The sequence below is a fragment of the Aotus nancymaae genome, unplaced genomic scaffold (genome assembly GCF_030222135.1).
Source record: "Aotus nancymaae isolate 86718 unplaced genomic scaffold, 86718_ANA_hifiasm-v0.15.2.pri h1tg000012l, whole genome shotgun sequence".
Lineage (NCBI taxonomy): Eukaryota > Metazoa > Chordata > Mammalia > Primates > Aotidae > Aotus > Aotus nancymaae.
The window spans coordinates 255,224-276,501 of NW_026988423.1; the positions used below are offsets into that span (position 1 = coordinate 255,224).

Consider the following 21,278-nt stretch of genomic DNA (forward strand, 5'->3'; position numbering starts at 1 on the left):
TTTTACCCTACAACTCTCAGTCTCGGCTCTCTCTGTGTCACTGTAGTGTGTTTAGGTGCGTTCATCACTGCAACATCTTCCTAGTGAATTTTCAGTAATTTTCAATTTTATAGTAATTTTCGATTACTAAAAAAAGGGTTAGATTTCAGTTTCATTAATATTTGTCTGGATTGCCTGTTCCCATAGACTGACCTTTTATCACTTAGCTTTGTTCTAAGATTGATTTAAAATGTAAGAAAAAAGGAAGAAGCATGGGTGGGTGGGACGTCCAATCTAAACCCAGCCCAGTGATCACATTATCTGGGCTCCGATTAGGTCAGGACGTTGCCCAGGTATAAAGCCAGGATCTTCGGGCCCTGGCTTCATTTGCACTTCAGCCACCGGGAGGAACCCTTCCTCTCTCTGGGTCCTGGAGGATTTGGCCTGGAATTGGGAACTGGGGAGTTGCTGCTCCAGGGCGCTCCCTGCGGAGCTCGGCGGCCCGCCTCTCCGCTGATCGTTTCCCGGCGTCCCCACGCGGGGCGCAGCCGCTAGAGAGGAACGCGGATCTCAGCGCCCGCGCCCAGGCAGCGCCGGTTCCCCGGCCCAGGCCGCTCCGGGAGCCATGAGCTGCGGCCGCCCCCCGCCCGACGTGGACGGCATGATCACCCTGAAGGTGGACAACCTGACCTACCGCACCTCCCCCGACAGCCTGAGGCGCGTGTTCGAGAAATACGGGCGCGTGGGCGACGTGTACATCCCGCGGGAGCCGCACACCAAGGCGCCCCGGGGCTTCGCCTTCGTCCGCTTCCACGACCAGCGCGATGCGGAAGACGCCGAGGCCGCCATGGACGGGGCGGAGCTGGACGGACGCGAGCTGCGGGTGCAGGTGGCGCGCTATGGCCGCCGGGACCTGCCTCGCAGCCGCCATGGAGCGCCACGCAGCAGGGCCGGGGGCGGCGGCTACGGACGGCGGAGCCGCAGCCCCAGGCGGCGCCACCGCAGCCGATCCCGGGGGCCGAGCTGCTCCAGGTCCCGCAGCCGATCCCGCCATAAGGGGTCTCGCTACAGCCGCTCCCCCTACAGCCGGTCCCCTCACAGCCGCTCGCGCTACAGCCGCTCTCCCTGCAGACGGTCCCGCCACAGCCGCTCTCCGCACAGCCGCTCGCGCCACAGCCGCTCCCGCTACCGGGAATCTCGCCACGGCGGGTCTCGCTACGGCTCGGCCGGCCACAGCCGCGCTCGCCACGGCCGGTACCACAGCAGCCGCTCTCACTCCAAGTCGGGCTCCTCCACCGGCTCCCGCTCCGCGTCGACCTCCAAATCCAGCTCCGCGCGACGATCCAAGTCCTCCTCGGCCTCCAGGTCCCGCTCACGGTCCGGGTCTTCATCTGTGACTGGGAGCCCCCCCCGGGTCTCCGAGAGGAAATCCAAGTCCGGGTCTCGATCCAAGAGGGCCCCCAAGTCTCCCGAAGAGGAAGGCCAGGTGTCCTCCTGAGAAAACGATGCGACAGCAGGCACCGTAATGGAGGCCGCGGGAAAGGATCGCACGCTCCGTCCCTGGAGCAGGGGCCGCCTGTCGAGAAGGTTGTGTCGTCCTTTCTGCCTTTTTACTAGATTGAAGCTTTGCATCAGGTGGCAAAATTCATTCTATGTGCTGTTTTGTTGTTATTCACATTTTCTTGTATTTAGGAGGTGAACGACCTAAGATTACATTTTGGGTTTGGATATTTGAGGCAAAAATTTATTTTTATTTCTATAGAGCTGACTGTTTAGCTTTGAAATGAACAGATTGGTGACCTGATTTGTGGCCTCCTGACTTTTAAGGAGACTTGTGCAGGCGTCACACACAGCCTAGCGCTGTTACCACGTTGCTTCAACATTGCCTTCATTCCTTAAAGTTAAAACCCTACAAAGCTGTTGTCAATTAATATGGTTAATTTTATCTCCAAGTCTAAAACGTAGTAGGACCCAAATTCGTATAAAGATTTCTCATGTGAAAGGACTGGGCTTTTAGCAAACACGATTCTAATCTCTTCTGTGTTTTTGTGCACCAGGCCCGGCTGCCTAGCCGTTGAGCGATGCTGGTTAGTTATTAAGGTGGCCTGTTGCAGTGCAGAGTGCTGAGCTGCTTCCTGTTTTCTTCTGATTGCTTCTGGGGAAACACGCCTTGTCCTGAAGAACAAATGGCTGTCCAGTTTATTAAAATGCCTGTCAACTGCACTTCCTGTGACTCAGGCCTTGCAGATAAATAATGGAGCATGCAGTGAGCACATCTAGCTGATGATAATCACACCTTTTTCCCCGTCTTTTCTGAAAAATTGTAAATCTGATCATAACAACATGTATGAACTTAAAATATGGAGAATCTTATGGAAGAAATGGTTTATAAGTTTGTTAAGTACTTATAACATGGTATATCTTTTTGATTTTTTTTTTTACGCTAACCATTGCTTCTGCAGTTTAAATTGTTTTCTTGGTGTTACCTTTTCTCAAAATAAAATTAGAAATTTTTGGTGGAAAGTAAGTTGTTTTATTTTCTGTATAACTTGGATATTTGTACTTTTGAGAAAATTGTTAGCACCAAGTGTTTCTCAAGAGTTAATTAACTCTTGAGAAACATTGGTGCTAATAACTTTATAAAAAGAAATTTTCTTTATAAAATACAATTTTCTTTACAAAATTATAAAAAATAATTATAATTTTTTAAAAATTATAATTAAACATAGGTTTTTAGCTTTGTGCTTTATTCTTTTATCACAGTGCAGTTTATTTGTAGTTTCTCTCTTCTCATACCTGTGGTTTTTTACTTCTAAAATTCTTTTCAAATAATTCATTTTGGCTTTCATCATTATCCCTACTAGGTGTTACGTTTTCTTTTGAAATTGTTTCTGCTTATACCTTTACTAGCAAAGGGAAAATAACAATTTGGTGTTTATGATCTGGTGACAATAGGATTATATTGGAGCCAATTGAATAAACTTATTCTTTTAATCATATAAATCTTCATTAATATTTTTGACTGAATTATCAATAAAAATAGTCCATTCCCTTTGTGCAGAAACTGCTAAATCCAGGATTAGATTATTGAATGAACTGACAAGGTGGCAGTGGTCTGTGACAGAGATGCATCCCACATTTTTGTGTTATAACAGTAGTTATGTTTTGTATAATACTGTTTTCATATATAGAATCCAGAATCTAAATTTTACAATAATGACATCTCTTCTGGTCACGACAAATGTAATATTTTACAAATATAAATCTACGTAGAATCCGAAGACACAGAGCAGGCCTGTCTGAGAAATGCAGTCAGGACATCCATGGCATTGTAGTAGCCACTCACATCCAGCAGGTGGCGAACGGAGGGGAGGTATATTTATTAAATGGGACTGAGTGGGACAGGGGGCAGCCCTAGGGGTATGGGAGCATTGTTAATTTCTGGGGGTAGTATAAGACCCAGGCATAGCTGGAGTTTGAAGCTTTGAAGTAAAAATATCTGTAGAACATCTTAAACATGGGACCAAAATACGATGTTAAAATCAGCAGTTCTTGATATGTTAAAAACTTTGAAAGCTAGGAACAATTTTGGACATGTTGGAGCAGAAATGTGTAGTTGTCATTGAAGATGTGAACATACCCTACCTCTACTCTACATGTGGAAGACGTGGCATACGGAGGACATGGACCCATGCAGAAGAGTGGTGTGACATGTTTTACATTTTATTAGCACCATGACCTAACCAACTGAGCTAACTGGCCACACCATTTTATCCTTTATAATGATCACTATGAGGCTGAGTGCAGAATGGAGTGTATGTGGTCAAGAGTGGAAGCTGTGACGCTGTTGCAGTAATCCAGAAAGAAAGGTGACAATTGCTTAGACTTCGGTGGTAGTGTTGGTTAAGGGACTAAATAGACACAGTCAGGACATATATTGGTCTTAGATCTAATAAGACACATAGTAGATTAGAAGTAGGGAAATTAATGAAAAACCAGAATTAAGGATGATTTCTCACTTACTGGCTTGAAATGCTAAATGGATGAGGGTACTGTTTACTGAGTTGGGGGAGATGCGTGGGGGGTATGGGTATAGAAATTAAGAAAGAAAAATCAAGAATTTCCAGGACTTTCAGAGCAATGTTAACTATTTTCCTTGATAGTGGGTCAGTTGTCATCTGTAAGTGCATTTCTAAAAATCCTGCTTAGTTTTGTTCCTGAGCTTTGTATAAATGGAACTTTGTGTGTACTGATTATATTGCTGGATATTCTGTCTTTAAGATTCTCGGTATTGTTGCATGTGTCTGAAGTTTATTTTTAATTCTGTGTAGTGTTTTACTAATGAATAAATCATAATTCAGTTTTTACTGTTCTATTGATGGACATCTGGGTTGTTTCCCATTTTAGTTATTTCGAATAAGGAAGCAATGAATATTTTTATACGTATACCCTGATGTACATGTGTATATACATTTCAGGTATCAACCCCAAAAGTGCGTTTGCTGGGTTATATAGGTCAAGTACATATTCAATTTTGTTAGATAATTTTCAACTATTTTCCAAAGTCGTTCTACCAACATATACTATTATCATCAATTGAGAATTCCAGTTGCTCTACGTCTTCATTAACACTTGTTAATGTCAGACCTTTTAATATTTGCAAATCTGATGGGGATGTAGTGGTATTTCATTTGGTTTTAATTTTCTTTACCCTGATTACCAAAGAAGTTGTACCTTTTTTGAGTGTTTTAGCCACTTGGAGATCCTTCCTTGTGAAGTGTCTTTTCAAGAATTTGTCCGTCTTCCTATTGGGTTGTCTTTTCTTAACAATATAAAGGTATTTTCTATGTACCTGGATCTTATTTGTCTTTATATCCTATAAATATATTTTCCCATTCTGTGGCTTGTTTTTTAACTCACTTTATGATGTGTTTTGATGAATTATTTTTACTTCAATGTAGCTGAATTCTTCAAACATTTTGCGGTTAGTGTTTTATGTGTCTTGTTCTCTAATCTTAGGTAGTAAAGATACAACTGGAATTGATTTTTGTGCGCGTGGTGAGGTAGAAATCTAACATAATTGTTTTCCTACGTGGATGTCAGTTTTCTCTGCACTATTTATTGAAAACTCCCTTTGCTATCCATCAGCCACCTCTACCATATACTAGTGTCCATACTGGGTAAGTTTACTTCTGGATTCACTATTTATTTTTATTGAGATATATACATATACATACCGTGTGTGTATATATACATGTACACACATATATAAAGATGAAATATATGTAGAATATATATATTAAATATATATATAATATATATTATAAAATTTTATATAAATAACCCTTCACCAAAATTGTTCAGGGGCATACTGAATAGGCTATAACGCCACCATGATCCACTCTAATGCTCAGCCATTTGTAACTGAGCTTGATAATTTTTCTTCTTCAATCAATTGCTTACCAGAGACCTCCCTGCAAGGCTACATGTGAAGATTGGAAGAAGATAGCAGTGTGGCAAGAGCAGGCCTGCTGGGGAGTGTAAGTAACCTGTTTATGTGATTTACTTTGTCTTCAGAACGTGTTCCGTCTTGGTCATTTCAGTCTTATTTCTGCTTGATGGTAGAGGGCTGGCAGGTGTGACTCACTTTGTGGCTTGTTGGGTCAGTCATCACCCAGCTCATGATGGGAAGCTCAGGTCATATGCTCACCTATGGCCATGTTTTTGGTCTCTGCCAGGGCCCAAGAGCAAGCGAAGAGGTTCCAATTAAGAACTGTCATTCATGGATTTGCTTCAAAGACCCAGAACAGTGGTTTTCAAACCAAATGTACATTTGAATCCTGTGGGGATCATGTTAAAATGCAGATTTCAATTCAGTAAGTTTGATCTGGGGGCTGAGATTCTGCATGTTTAAGCAAATCCCGGTTATTGTCAGTGCTGCAGGTCATGGACCATTCTTTAAGTAGCAAGGATGTAGAAAACTCCATTGTGATTCTCCTGCGGCAGCTTGACATGAAACATCAGTGTTTCTCAAAGTGTTATTAGCTCCTTGCAACAGAATCGGTATCACCTGGGAATGTTAGAAAATTCCAGAATTGGTGAGGCCAATTCTAGGGCCTCACTTCCCAAACATACAGAATTAGAAACTCTAGGATAGACCCAGCAACCTGGTTTAATAAGCCCACCAGGTGATTCTAATGTGCACTAAAGTTTGAAAACCACTGTTCTCCATAGGTTGCTGGTTCTCAACCAATTAAATCAGTATCTCTGGAAGTGGGACGTAGGCATCAACACTATTTTTAAGTTCCCAAGGTGGGCGTGGTAGTGCATGCCTATATTCCTAGCTACTTAAGAGGCTGAGGTGGGAGGATCCCTGGAGTCCAGGAGTTTGAGGCTGTAGTGAGCTATGATTGTGCCACTGCACTTCAGCCTGAGGAAAAGAGCAAGACCCTATTTCTAAAACACAAACAAAGTTTATAAGTGCAATGGAATCAGGTGATTCCACTGTGCAGTCAAGAGCAACCTGATCTGTCAGAAACTTTGGGCATGATTGGGGCTGCTGAGTTGTAAGGAAAATGTGGCAAAGTTGCTGTTCCTACAGTCTCAGCTTGGTGGAGAGTGTTTTTCTCTCTCTGGGCCCCATGCAGAACAGGCAGCCTTTGGTTAACCTGGTAAATGGTATGTGCTACCTCCAAATTCCCAAGAGATCCACGAAGCTTTCTGTCTCCATCTTAGTATTTGAAGGTTTAAGGTTCCTCGGTTTATCCTTCAGTTTGAAGGTAATAGCCTAATGTAGCCTACACCGTTAGGCTTAAGAGAACTTCACTGAGTTAGCAAGAACTTGCATTCCAATCATATTTCTCTTTCGTCTTCTGGTAGATATGTTTTACCAAGTCACCTAGAATATTTGCTACTTTCTGTTCTCCTGGTTCTATCAGAATAATATTATCAATAAAACCAATATTCTATGTGATGATGAGTTGGCAAAGATCCCAGCTGACTAGATAGTAGCTCAGAGTCATGAATAAACTTGATGTTAGATGGTTAAGGTATTTTTCTGTCCTTTTGAGGTTTTTGTTGTTCTCTGTGTATTAATATAGGGAAATAAGCATTACCAAATAAATAGGTCCACCCAGATTTAAACTGTTCTGTAGTCTCCAGGAGCAGAGTGTTGTGGTGAGAAGGATTAGGTTTGGCATCAAGCAGGTGTAGGTTCAAATCCCAGCTCTGCCACTCACTACAAGTTATGGAAACTTAAGCAAATTAATTTACTCTCCATGAGCCTCGGATTACTCATCTCCAAAATGGGAATAATATGCCCACTTCACAGATTGCTGTAAGGACCATATAAGCTAATCCATGCAAATCATGTTCTAACAGTGCCTACTGCATACTGAAGGCTCAATTAATAGTAATTGTTAGTTTCTCTTGATTGCCTATTTATAGACCGCCTGGGAATATAGGTTCTGCATGGCCTTTACAAAAGTCTGGGTCAGAATAAGGAAGAGTTTAGGTGAGCAACCTTAGAAGAATAAAAATAGGGGCAAGTCCAAAGAGTTGTCTTAGCCCGTCTTCTAAGTCCACATCTTAGTTCATTTTCTGTCACTGATTACGGAACACCTGAAACTAGGTAATTTATAAAGAAAAGGAATTTATTTCTTACACTTCTGCAGACTGAGAAGTAGGAGGTTAAGGGACTGCATCTTGTGAGGGTCTTCTTGCTGGTGGGGACTCTGTGCAGAGTCGGTGCAGGGAATCACATGATGAGGGGCCGAGCGCACTAGCTCAGGTCTTTTTTTTCTTCTTACACAGCCACCAGCCCACTCGCATAATAGCTCACTAATCCATCAACCCATTCATCCATTAATCTACCAATAGACTAATCCATTTTCATGAGGGCAGAGCTGTTACTAATCAATCACGTCCTAAAGGCCTCACCTCTCAATGCTGTCACCTTGAAAATTACATTTCAACTTGAGTTGTGGAGGGGAAAACATTCAAACCATAACAAGGATCTATAATTACCATCTGAGACGGGAGTGGAAAATTAGTCTAATGACATTCAGACAAGAGCTTTGTAAGGTACTAAAACTGTGTGTGTGTCTGTGTAAGTGTGTGAGTATGTGTGTGTACTGACTTCTGCTTCCCTGCAATAAGGAGTGAAGCCTTTGCTCTCTCTCTGGAGTAGCAAGGAAGTAGGCAGGGAGGGAGATTTTAACTCCCTCTGTCACCAGGATGGAAATTGAAGAACAGGGTGGGTGAACCTAGAAAGAGGCGAAGAAGATGGGCCGAGTCCCAGCCGTATACTACAGAGAAGAAACGAGACTTGAGGAAGCCTGCTTGGGTCTAGAGGGATCTGGGGAACTTAGTTAGAACAAAGGCTCTGTGCTATTCCTCACTGGGTGCTGGAAAGGACATTCAGAAAGGGATTTCTCTTTTCACAGCACAACCAGAACTATGGAGTGAGGTTCTGGATGTCGGGGGAAATGTCCACTGGTAGGCACCGTGTGGGAGAATCTCCACCCACCTCCTATTAGGCCTCCCGATGTAAGATGGGCCTCAGGTTAGTGGGTTAGACAATGTCTCTGGGGGCTGGCATCTTGCCACTGGTAGGCACCATGTGGAAGAATCTCCACCCACCTCCTATTAGGCCTCCTGATGTAAGATGGGCCTCAGGTTAGTGGGTTAGACAATGTCTCTGGGGGCTGGCGTCTTGCCACTGGCCAAAGAGGACAATCATCAGTCCCTTCGGTGATGTTCAAAGGGTAGAGAAAACTCTTGTAACTGGAGTTACAGAAATCTTTTGCAACATCTAAGATGAAAAGTTGAAAAGGTTTAAGTAACCGTAGTGGAGGGCCCTATGAAAGGAGTTCATGCTGCTGAACTAGATTCTCAGATTGGCTGCCACAAAACAGAAGCGTTGAGATGAAGCTAGAGGCCTGGTCCTGAAAGCATGTGGCTTTGGACTCCGAGTTCTCCCACTTTCCTCTCTGTTCCTTTGCATTTCTGCATCTTCCTGCCACTTCAGTGCCCCCATCAGTAAATGGGGGGTCAAGAAGCCTGTGCCAAAATGGTGACTGTGATGAACCAAGCTAGATTTCCCTGGGCCCAAGCCACTCCGTATATTGGCACCTGGCTGTGCAGCAAGCTTCCCTGGCATGGCTCCAGAGCTGCAGAGGGTTTTCTTCCTCGCTTTCAAAGAGAGAGTGACTCCTAGGAACGTCTGCCTCTGTTTGTCCATCACGAACGACCTTGCATCCTTGGTATGAGAAATTCTAGGAAGGCGATATCTCAGGGTAGTAGTAATGATTCTCTGTTAATTATTCCTCTATCACCTGTCACCTCCTTCACAGCCCCTCATTTTTCTTTTAGTGGTGAAATAAATAAATGATGATGCTGTTGAGGTGGTTTTATGTTTTCCCTCTAGCCTCAAATATAATCCATCCATTGGCCTGCTGTGTATCATGCATACAAAGTTGATTCTGAAGCATGATGTGTTTCATAAAGCAAACCTGTTCCTTAGTCACCGCTTTTACCTTTCCAGCGGTTATTTACAGAGGAAAACTGGATGTAGAGCCAGCTGAACAGCATTCAAACCTGGCCTTGCTACTTTGTGGTCATGTGACTTTCAACAAATAATTGATTTTCTCGGAGTCAAAATTACAGTGCAGGATTTCTATGAAGATACTGTGCAATGTAAATGTGATGGGCACGTAGGAGGTGCTCGATGGATTGGAGCAAGAATTCTGTGCATCTAGGCATTCTCCCTACCTCTAGGACAAACCCAAAGGCAAGGACCTACTCTCATATCCTTTATTTATGCGACACTCAGTTCTACCACTGCCCTCATCACCACTACCACAGCCCTACCCATTACTTTTTTTTAATTAATATATTTTATTTTTTAGAATAGTTTATGGCAAAACTGAGCAGAAGTTAGAGTTCTTCTATAGACCCTGTCCCCACACATACATCAACATCCCCCACCAGAGTGGTGGATTTGTTAGAACTGATGAAACAATTGAAGAATACACCACACCATTATCACCCAAAATTCATAGTTTACATTAGGATTCTACCTTGGTGTTGTATGTTCTTTGAGTCTGGACAAATGACTTGTAATGATAAGTATCCACCTTTATGTTATCATTCAGAGTACTTTCACTGCCCTAAAACATCCTCTGTGCTCCACCCATTCATCCCTCCTTAACCCCTGGCAACCACTATTTTTACTGCCTCCATAGTTTTGCCTTTTCTACAATGTCATATAGTTGGAATCATGGAGCATGTAGCCTTTTCAGATTGCCTTTTTTTCACTTAGTAATATACATTTAAATTTCCTCCATGTCTTGTGACTTGAAAGCTCCTTTTTTTAAATTGCCAAATAATATTCCATTGTCTGAATGTATCACAGTTTATTTATTCATTCATATATTGAAGGACATCTTGATTTCTTCCAAGTTTTACAATTATCGGTAAAAATGAGGTAAAGATTTATGTGCAGGCTTTTGTGTGGGGGCAAATAGTCAGCTTATTTAGGTAAACACCAAGGAGCTCGTTTGTGGAATTATATGGTGAGAATGTGTTTAGTTTTGTAAGAAACTGCCAAACTGTCTTCTGCCTATTACTTTCACTAACAGGAAACTTTTTTCTCATGATGTACTCACATATTTGTACAAAAGGTCACACATGCTTATTTGCAAATTCCTCTCCTTGTCGTATTTGGCCTTGTTGCAGTGTTGCCAGGGCAAGGCCAAGATTTCAAAAACAGTCAGGAGTCAGAAGAGCCAACCTTTTTTCAGAACTCCTACACTAGCGTATTGAGTAATCTTTCAGTAAATCATCTCTTTCCTCTGGCTCTCCACTTCCTTCTTTGGACAAAGGGAGCTCTCAGCCACTTGCACCTGTGTTAGAGCTGGCACACAACAAGTTCAGACCAAAGCAAACACAATTTGTGCTAAATAAATGTTGGCTGTTATTGCTATAACATATAAGCCCACAGTTGTAAGACGTGCGTTAGAAACTATACTTGAATGCACACTTGCAGACGTTGGTGTTCAGGTCTTGACTCTAAGATTTATTTTAAAATTTCGGTTGTAGGTTTTGGCTGACTACTTGGCCACACTAAATTATTCATAAAGATTAACCATTACGTGAACTATTTTGTGTATGTTTAAGCAGTCCTTTCCAGATATTTAGAAATAACTTTACCCTGACGTTTATTTCACTGAGTTGTGACCGTATAGAAATTAGAAGTTTTCGTGGTTGTTGTGTCAGTGTTTTAGTTACCTATCATTGCTTTAAGTAGAAAACCACAAACAGTTGCTAGGAATAGGCTGCAGAGATAAGTTGGAAGGAACCCTATCTGAGCTGAGCAGAACCAGACTAGGGAACAGCCCTTCACTCCAGGTATCGTGTGGATCCCACTCTGCTCACCAGCTTCTCAAGCTGAAATTTCTAACATTCTCTTTCTGCTCTTTGTTGCCACTGATCTGCAGCAACCATCAGGGTAATACCTGGAGACCTGCTCTAATCCACAGCAAGTGCTGGATGGGATGGAGATAAGCAGGTTCAGGTAGACAAGGGAGGGGCAGACCTGAGGGCTGGAGGGAAAGGGTGTCATTGTGGGAGGAGCCACCCTACAAAAATGTAATATTTATACTACTGGTATTCTGGGATCCAGTTTCTGTGTGTCCTAATAGTTCAGGGCCCTCCACCCAAAAACGTAACACATGCAGACCTGTAGATCTCTGAGAGCATCTTTTCCTGTTCTCATCAAAATCTTTTATTTATTTATAGTCAGCATCTCGCTTGTTGCCCAGGCTGGAGTGCAATGGCATGATCTCAGCTCACTACAACCTCTGCCTCCTGAGTTCAAGTGAGTCTCCTGCCTCAGCTTCCTGGGCAGTAGCTGGGATTACAGGAGCGTGCTACCACACACGGCAAATCTTTGTATTTTTAGTAGAGACAGGGTTTCACCATGTTGGTCAGGCTGATCTCGAACTCCTGACCTCATAATCCACCTGCCTCGGCTTCCCAAAGTGCCGGGATTACAGGTGTGAGCCACTGTACCCAGTCAAAATCTTTTATTTTTTTTTCTCATCCCTCAGAGCCTCTCTTAAAAGATTCACATTGTGTCTGTCTACATATTTCAGGACACATTTATTCATTTACTCATTCAGTAAATGTTTACTGAGAACATACTGTTCCAGTCCCTGTTCTTGGAATCGGGAACACAACAGTGAAAAAGACAAAGACATTTCAACTCTCTTAGAGCATCTATTCTCATTATCAAGAGTGATATATAATAACGTCAAATAATTGTAAGGGCTATGAGGAAAAATAAAGCAGAGTAAGGGGTTAGAGAGTAACAGAGGCTGCTTTATCTGACAGGATGGCTAGCAAAACCTCTGGGGCATGTGGTCCTTGACTGAGCCTGTGACCATGGGAATGCGGCATCATTGTGGGCAGAGGGTCAAGTGCAAATGCCCCGAGGTAGGAACATGTGCTCACGGATCAGCAAAGAGGCTGGTGTGTAGGAGTGAGGGAGTAGGAGCCCAGGCAGGAATCTGAATGGGGGGATGAGGCAAGCATAAATGTCTTAACTCACCTAGTGCATACTCCTCCAGAAACCCCTGAGTAGTTGGAGTGGTTTATGTTTCAGGTAAGCAGGAGGTGGAGGAACTTGGGGACCACAGAGCCTTTGAAAGCACTCACAATTCACAACCAAGCCTCTGAATGGCTCTGTCTTTCCTACCAGATGCAAATCCTCTGAGTGCAGGAATTACATTGATTGGTTCCCTGCTGTGTCAGCTAGCATGGCACGTATGTGACTCCCACCAGCCACTTCATACTAGTGTCCCTGGCATTCGCTAAGTTAACAACAGTCATTTCAGCAGCTTATGAGAAACTTCAAATCAGAGCCTGCAGTGGGAATTTCCTGGAAAAACAGCTACTAGGTGGGAGATTAGGTATGAGAGTTGAATAGTCAGTAGACTGCAGCGTTAAGGCTGTGCACGGGAAAACCCTGGCTCCGGATAAAGGTATTATTTAGAAAAGCACTAGGATTCGGAATTTGCAAAGATCTCAGAATCCATTCCCTATGAATATCAAGTGTCTACGGAGTAAGTTTCTCACACCTGAGAAACTCCTTAGAAACCAAGTGGCCTAACCTTGCCTTTCATGACGATGTCGTCTTGACTACTTACACATGGCCATCTAAAATCGTTAAGTACTTTATTTTACATATAGGTTCATATTGTTGATTAGATCGGGTTAATACAATTGGCTGTTGGCTTTCCTTTTTTTCTGGACAGTGAAAAGTCAATATTGTTGTTTAAATGAATAGATGATCTGAAACATCAATAAAAGTAAAAAAATGGGCTAGTATAATAAGAAACAGGTAAAATAAACAGTTCTCTATTAAAGCATTATTGCTTTCACATTAATTATCTTTTAAAATAAGATAGCCAGTACTAAGCAGGGGGTTGAAATAACTTGAAGAGCCAGAGAATAAATTCTTTATCATATTTCAATGAAATACATTCATTCATTCATCCATCCATCCATTCATTCATTAATTCAATAAATATTGTTAATTAAGCACCCTTTCCATGCCAGGCACTACACTAAATGCTGAGGATAGAACGTAAGACGGAGATGATAGTCAGCTTGGATGGAGACGCAGACAAGAAGTTAGGCACTTTGACCATGTCACAATTTCTTCTAAGAAGCCGTAGTGATATCCCGGCTCTCCTCCATGCTGCTAGTTTTAGAAGCCCTGGAGAAATGTGTCTTCTGTTGGGAGCAGTCAGCCTCAAGTTCAGTGCCAAAGCTACATGGCTCTCAGAGCTGCTTCAGTCCATTCCTGGCCTCACGGCAGCCCCTTTGATCACTTCCTCCCAATCATGCTTGGCAAATGGACACAGATCACCTCTCGTGGGAGCAACGGCTGCCTTAGGTTCCTATATTCCTTTTCTGCCAGTTCTGCCAGGCACGGGATGGGCCTGCAGAGGCGTGGGGGCTGGCTTTGATCATCCCGTTGGCTGCCTCACTCTCGGAAGTGGGTGTGACCTACTGTCAACCCTCTCCCTTCCTCTGCCTATGTCATTGACATTGCTTGGCTCCTTTAGGGAACAGGGTCATTTAAATGCCATTTGCTATGTTCTATTCTCTCTTCCCACGACTCAGCCTCCTGACATGGACTGAACGTGTCCCACCAAATTCATATGTTGAAACCCTAATCCCCAAGTGATGGTATTTGCAGGTGGGGTTTTGGGAGGTTTTTAGGTCATGAGGGCGAAGCCTTTATGAATGAGATTAATGCCCTGAAAAGGAGAGACACAAGAGAGATTTCATTCTCTGCCATGTGAGGACATAGCAAAAAGGTGACTGTCTGTAAACCAGGAAGAGGCCTTCATCAAGAGCCCCACCATGCTGACACCTTCATCTCAGACTTCCCAGCTTTTGCATTGTGAGGAAGGAATGTTATTTAAGCCATCTAGTCTAAGGGAATTTGTTATTGAGGCCTGAGCTAACTAAGACAGCCCCCAAGGAATGCTCTAGGGAAGTAGTAAAAAAGCAATAAGGAAAGAAATTATGAGTATTCATGATGTGCCAAGAACTGTGTCCAGAACTTTCTATACCTCATTCATTTCCACTCCCAACATCTCAGTCTGTAAAGCAAAGCCAATGGAGTTTTGAACCGTAGCTCCACTATTGACTATGGGCAAATGACTCACAACTCCAAGGCCTCAGCTCCCTGGAGAGACAGAGTAGACAGGTTATTAGCAGTACACGGCCTGTGTCTAAACCCAGCTCTGCCCTTGTAAACTGGGGGCCTTGGCAAGCAGCTTCCTCTCTGTGCATTTCAGCTCTGTCTTCCCTAAAATGGAAGGATATCAACAGCACTCAGGACAATAAGGGTTGTTGTGAAGACTAAAAAGCTAATATAAGTAAAACACTTGGAGTAGTTAAGAGCTCAAGGTAAGAAGGAGCAATGATTTCACATCTTCTTGTTGAATTTTTTTTTAAGTGTAGCTTTAGCACAGTGTTTGGCAGGAAGAAACACACATCAAAGTCTCGCTATTATTGATGTTTTTATTATGTTATTATTTTAATAGTAATATCATTACCTTTATTGCTATTGCTATTGTTACTTTGAGGCTTAGAGGTGATAGACCTGCTCTTTCTCTTTGGAAGTATTTGAAGAGAGAACGACAAAGCACAGGCGCCCCAGCTCCTTGTCACCGAAGCGTGGGCTGGGATCCAGCAGCGCAGGCATCACGTGCAAGCTCGTGAGAAGTGCAGAAGCTCCAACTGCGGCCCTGGTCTGTGACTCAGATCTGCATTTTTAACTCATCCTCCAGGTAAGTCAAGGGCAAGTTTATGGTTGAGAGGCGCTGCCCTGGGACGTTGGTTCTCAGCCTTGGCTTCCCATTAGAATCATATTTGAAACATACTGATACCTGGGCCCCCATCCCCCTGCCCCCCAGAAATTCTGTTGTAATTGGTAGGAGTAAAATGGTTTAAAAGCTCCCTGAGTGACACGAACGTGCAGTCAACTTGAGAACCACCCATCTAGCATTTGGTCCATGCGGAGTTTGGCTGCAGGAGTAGATGGGAGTCTAGTTTCTTCAGCAACTGCCAGTGAGAGTCTGGCTTTGTTTTCCTTCTTTTCAGGCCCTAAAGGAAGTGGAAGCACAAAGGGACAAGAAGAGGGCACATTCTTCCCTCCTGGCCCCCACCCTTCCCCAGTCTTCATTCCAGCTAAGAGGTCACGTGACAAGGCTGGGACGGGCTTGTTGGCCAGCGTTTCTGTTTCTCTGTGACTCAGTTCACAGCATCCAAGCTCTACTGGCTGGCCGTGTCTCTCTCCCTCAAATCACTGTGCCACTGGGGCCTGGATTTTCTGTGGTGGAAGCTTGTTTTTCCTTGAAATGAGGTCCTTCTCCTTGCTTTTCTGTTTTCATCCACTGTTCACAGTACCCAGAGGTTGCTTGGTTGGAGAAAACTCGACCAGAGATCTCCTCTCAACCTCTCATGTGAGACTCTTGACCCCTGGTGGAAAATCCAAAATCCCACTAGACTCTGGAAAGTTATCTAAGTGAGTGTTGCTGTCAGGACCTCGGCTCGTGCCTCGTGATAAGGCCAAGGACTTGGGAAGTGGGGGTGACTGTTGTTATGTGAGGATGAGGGCCACGTGGCTCTCATTTTTTTAATTTTCAAGGGAAGCTTGGAACTTGGAATTTTATTTTAAAATCTTCAGGTTTTTCAATGTCGGCAGCTAATTCAAAAAACTTAGAAGCCCTACTGGCCAAATTGACCTGTTGGCCCACTGACCTCTGTAACATTCTAAATGACCCATTTGGGTTGGGAAGTTGCCCAAGCCATAGAGACTAACTTACTAACTTAAACAATCTCACTCTACTTCTGGTACTGGCAGAAAAGGTAAAACCCCTGGGGGCTTCTGATTCATGTGCCCAGAGGTTTTTAATTCAGGTGATTTGTTCTGGGCTTGTTAGTGGGGCAGATCCTCTGCCAAAGGCATGCCCTCCTATGCCCAAGCCCTTGAGTGGCTGTTTCTAATGGCACCATCCAAGTCCTCTGTGTGTCCTAGGGTCACAGTGCATCTCTATGTCTGACCTGGGGTCAGACATTGTAGGAGTTGTGCAGAGTATGTCATATGGCCCTGGGACGGCTGAACAGATGGGAAGAAAAAAAAAGCTTACACTCCTCAGATTTCTCCCTCCCCTCGTCTCCTCCCTCCCCTGAATAATAGGCAGCCAAGCATTTGACAGAGCTCCTTGTTCAATGCTGCCACGTCTCTGCTAGTGACCAAATGTTTCTCCCTCAGTGTTCTCTTTCTACAAGACGATGTGACTTGAGTTTGTTGCTAATGTTAGATTTGTAACAGATGCCCTCATTGTTGGGTCCTGGGTACATGGAGAGCAGATTAATAATCCAAAGACAAAGGCCTCAAATGCCCACTGACTCTAACAGCAAAAGGGACAAGGGTTCATTCTGCTTTGGGCAAGGTGAGGGGGACAGGCCTGCAAAAGAACCAGAAACTGAGTCTACCGTCTAGATGCCATTGGAAATGCGGCAGAGCTCTTGGCAGGAGGTAGAAGGAAGCACCGAGAAGAGCGTCTTCAAGGGGACACAAGCAATAATATTCAGGTCTATGGCGAACATGACAAGTCATCTGGTCACTCTGGTGGCCAAAATTTGGACCCAGGGGAACCAGGTAGCAAGCCTAAGAATTCAATAGATTTGTCAGTGGACATGGCCAATGTCATGGTTCCTTCTGCTCCTTTTCATTTTTCTCAGTAAAGCCTTTTAGACAAATTGTAAACCTCCATGGTTACAAACCAAGAACCCCCGGGTCTAAGCATGAACCACTGGGATCTTCTGTTCCCCTCCTGCTTTGTCTTCAGAATGCTCTCATCTCACGTCTACAAGATGTTTCTTAATGTCTGCCAATGTGCTCTTTTATTCTAATTTTATTTAGTTGCCCGAACCTTATGGAAGTTAACATTGCATACCATGAAAGAGAATGTGTATATCTCTCTCTGTCGCCTCCTACACATCGCCATTTTCTTAAGGAGTGTTCCTCTGCACACAATGATCCCTCTGCTAGTGCACTGGAAAACTGCCTGAGACTTAATCAAAGTCAATGGATCAAGGGTATTTTGGTCTTAGAGGGTTGTACTGGAAAGGTGTCTGTGCTTTAAAAGTCCTGTCTTGATTGGGAATTGAATCGTTTTTGGTTGAATCCTGAAGCTAACCGGTTTACAAACTGAATTTACTTTTTCTGAAATTATAAACCAGAGCCCTAAAATCCTTGTCTTTTAAGTTCCAGATTTTCATAATTCAATTTTTCCCTAAGTGAAACTCTGTCCACCTACTTATAGAGATGAAAGAAAGGACTAGCATTTATTGAGTTTTGCTATTTTAGGTTAGGTGCTTTCTACTGCTTATCTCATTTAATTTTCATGTCAATAATATGAAATAGGTATTATTCCCATTTTACAGATAAGGAATTTGAGGCTCAGAGAGCTCAAATAACTTGTAAGTGGGAGAGCTCAAATGTAAACCAAAGCCTTCTGATGCCAAGACTTGTGGCTGTTTCATTTGTCTTTTTGTTTGGGAGTCTTTTATAATCCCCTGATGCTGTTACATGCAGACTTCGACAGACACATAAAGACAGAGATGGGACAAAATGTTTTCCTTAGTTTTTTTCTAACGACAAAAATAAACAGCAATTGTTTTAACCCATAAGTAATTACAATGAAATGGCTACATAGGCAGATGTATTTCTGAAATAAATGTGTAAAGTTCTGTGTTGAAAATAGAGATGACCTGATGGTAAGCTGAGATTGTTGGTTGCAGGATGGCTGAGATCATATTTTATACCTTCTGTGGCCCCAGCAATCTGCACTGAGCCTGTCCTGTGGGGTCCACTCTGTATTTGCTGAATAAAGGAATAAGTTTTTCCTCTATATGGATTTCTCACATCCATATTGATGTGAAGTCTGATATTACTTTTTTCTATTTAATGTGTTAAAAGACACAAAACATAAAACTAATCATCCTAACCATTTTTAAGTGTTGAGTATATTCACACTGTTGTGAAAAAGATCTCAAGAACCTTTCTATCTTGCAAATTTCAATCTCTATACCGATTAAACAATGACTGCTATTGTTTTTAAACATCATCCAAATGTAGTTTTACTACAAGGAAGGCAGCTCTGCCCACATTTCAGGTAAACATGACTCGACCTCCCAATGCTTACGCGTCAGCAACTCTCTTGACTCAGTAAAACACTGTCTGCCACCCACTCATGGGTTCACCTAGGCAGGCTGTCTTTGATTTGGTCATTATTAGAAAAATAAATCATACATTCTAACCCCAGTAGGAACTACTCCTCAGCTTCCTTACCTCTCCCGGTAATCCAAACTGGATTAGCTTCCTCATCATTTGCCAATTCCTTATACATGCTAGAGAGACAGAGAGGAGAGCCAAAGTAGTAGCTTTAGGGGCCTAGAAATTGTTATTCTAGTTTGTGAGCCATGTTTCAACATCTCTCATAATTAAGTATGATTTTCCACCATTTCCATTTTCTTTCCAGAGCTGCTTCTCCCCGGATTAACCTACGTTATCCTTCTCTGTAATGTAACACCCAGTACTTCCCTTATAGAGCATTTTCATGTCATTGATTGTTTTTCTGTCTTTCCTATCATACTTCAAGTTCTGTGATGCAAAGGTCTGTTTCAGTCTTGCACTGGAATGAAGATGGGTCTAACATGAAATCAATGTTACTCACTGGCTACATGAAGGCTCCTCTGCTTTGGTCTGCCCTAGTATAAGGAAAAGCCACTTGCAAAGAATTAGTTAGCTTGTGTTTTCTTTTCTGGATGCCCACAGGGCACTGATAGGTGCTGGTGTGGGTGCAGGGAGTGCAAGAACTAGGCTAAGCTTTGCTTCCCCTAAATACCCAGCATCTAGTGCCATTGCTGGCTCATGGAAGATGTTCAAAAAACATTCTGAGGATGAATGGGGATGAATGAATGAATGAGAGCAATGAGAACCCAAATGAAGTTGCATAAAGAAGGTTTTTTCTTTCATTCATCATCTACTCACCCACTGTATTAGATGCTCACTCTATAGTAGGCAGTATGTTCATGACTAAGAGGAAAGGTAGCAGTTATGAAACAGGGAAAATACTAGAAGGGGCTCTTAACCTCATAGAGGGGAGGAAGGAGTGAAGTTGAGGATATGCTTGTCAGGAAGGTGAGAGATTGAGGAAGTGATGGTTAGCTAGATTGTTAGGGAAAAAAAAGTTAGAGGAAATGATGCTGCTAAAGACAATTTTCCCTTAGAATCAGCAGTTAGCAAATGTGTCAATTAGATCAAGGCAGTCCTACCTTGTAGTTTGTTCCAGAATCTTGGGGTGAGAACGTTTGTAATTTGCAAAGGTAATATTTTATCTGTGGAAGGCAAGCACGTGGACATTTTATCTTGTACTATAAAGAAAAGAAAATAAACAAACCATGCTGGCTGTGGGATGTACAAATGTTCAGTGTATATGCATGTCAGTCACTGACAGAGGGCTGGGGAAAAGCTAGAATCGGCCACAGGGACTGGGTGGCAGAGATATTCATGCTTATCAAAGGTGGAGGGCAGGGATCAAGAAATTTTGAGAAAGTGAATTAAAATCTTATAAATACTTTAGTCATAAAGGCCAATGATGTATTGTATTATACTTTCCGCATTTGTTAAAATACAACATAATCGTATTTGGCATCTAATCACTCCAGACTTTGTGGTAGTCACTGGAATCCACCAAGCACCTTTGTCCCTAGGAGTAATGATTTAATATAGAAGACAGACACAGAGATTATTAACACTCTACCATAAGTACCATAACAGATACATGTTTAAAGAACTCAGAGAACAGAAGGATTGATTTCTAGTTGTTCAACAGTGTTTATATTATAATCGTTATGGTTGACATCATAAGTCAACATTGGGGAGCCCTATACTCGACTTTATAAAATAATGTAAAGATTTTTAAAATCCTATAAAACCTATAATCCTCCCAGCATCCCAGGAGCAGCACTGTCCCTGTGGGAGGACTTGATTGAAGCCTACAGGGATGAGAGGACTGAGATACTAGTACCAGATGATCGGGGTCATCATTCGGATCAAAGGGGACTTCAAGCCTAGCCTCTTCTGTGACGTCACACTACATGTGTCCCCCTTTTTAAAAAAACTAAGATATGAACTTAGGTTTCATTTCTGGGACCAAACATAGTCAACATTTTCAGGCATTGAAACCTGTAAGAAACTGGTTCTTAAGTACCAGGTGTCATCTCTTGAAAATTAGTTTCCTTCTTTATGGGCTCACCTTACAGATGTGCTGTGAGTTAAAAGAAAAGGCCAGACTTGGGAATCAGAGAGACCTGTTTCAAATCTGGCTCAGGACTCACTGGCTGTGCCATATTAGGCAAGCATCAGTAGGCTCTGGTCCTCAGTCCCTGAAGTGGCACACTGGGAAACAGGTGACATCATAGGATGAGTGCAGGCCCTGGCCCTGGGTAGCTGCCCTGACCCTATCTCTGCTGCCACCATCCTAGTCCAAGCTACCATCTCTCATCTGGATTGTGGCAATTGTGGGTGTTTTCCTTTTCTACCTTCCTTTTTTTTTTCCTCCCTCCCTCCCTCTCTCTCTCTCACAGAATCTGGCTCTGTTGCCCAGGCTGTAGTGCTGTGGCACCATTTTGGCTCACTGCAACCT

General features: G+C 43.0%; 1 protein-coding gene across 4 annotated transcripts; it reads left to right on the forward strand.

Moving 5' to 3' along the window:
- Nucleotides 1-604: 604 nt before the first annotated feature.
- Nucleotides 605-20,041, forward strand: SRSF8 (serine and arginine rich splicing factor 8). Of its 4 annotated transcripts, XM_021671602.2 has the most exons (5): nt 605-1,566; nt 4,999-5,159; nt 5,446-5,519; nt 15,181-15,347; nt 15,661-20,041. In XM_021671602.2, the coding sequence occupies exon 1, from the start codon at nt 605-607 to the stop codon at nt 1,475-1,477; it is 873 nt and encodes a 290-aa protein (XP_021527277.1). In that variant the 3' UTR covers nt 1,478-1,566; nt 4,999-5,159; nt 5,446-5,519; nt 15,181-15,347; nt 15,661-20,041. The 4 variants fall into 4 exon arrangements, with proteins under 4 accessions (XP_021527277.1, XP_012310085.1, XP_064231415.1 ...); XM_012454662.2 differs by lacking the exon at nt 4,999-5,159; XM_064375345.1 differs by lacking the exons at nt 15,181-15,347; nt 15,661-20,041 and adding an exon at nt 11,779-11,857.
- Nucleotides 20,042-21,278: the final 1,237 nt, after the last annotated feature.

Excerpts from the sequence above, each read along its gene's own strand:
- SRSF8 (XM_021671602.2), top strand. The coding sequence starts at position 605 with ATGAGCTGCGGCCGCCCCCCGCCCGACGTGGACGGCATGATCACCCTG.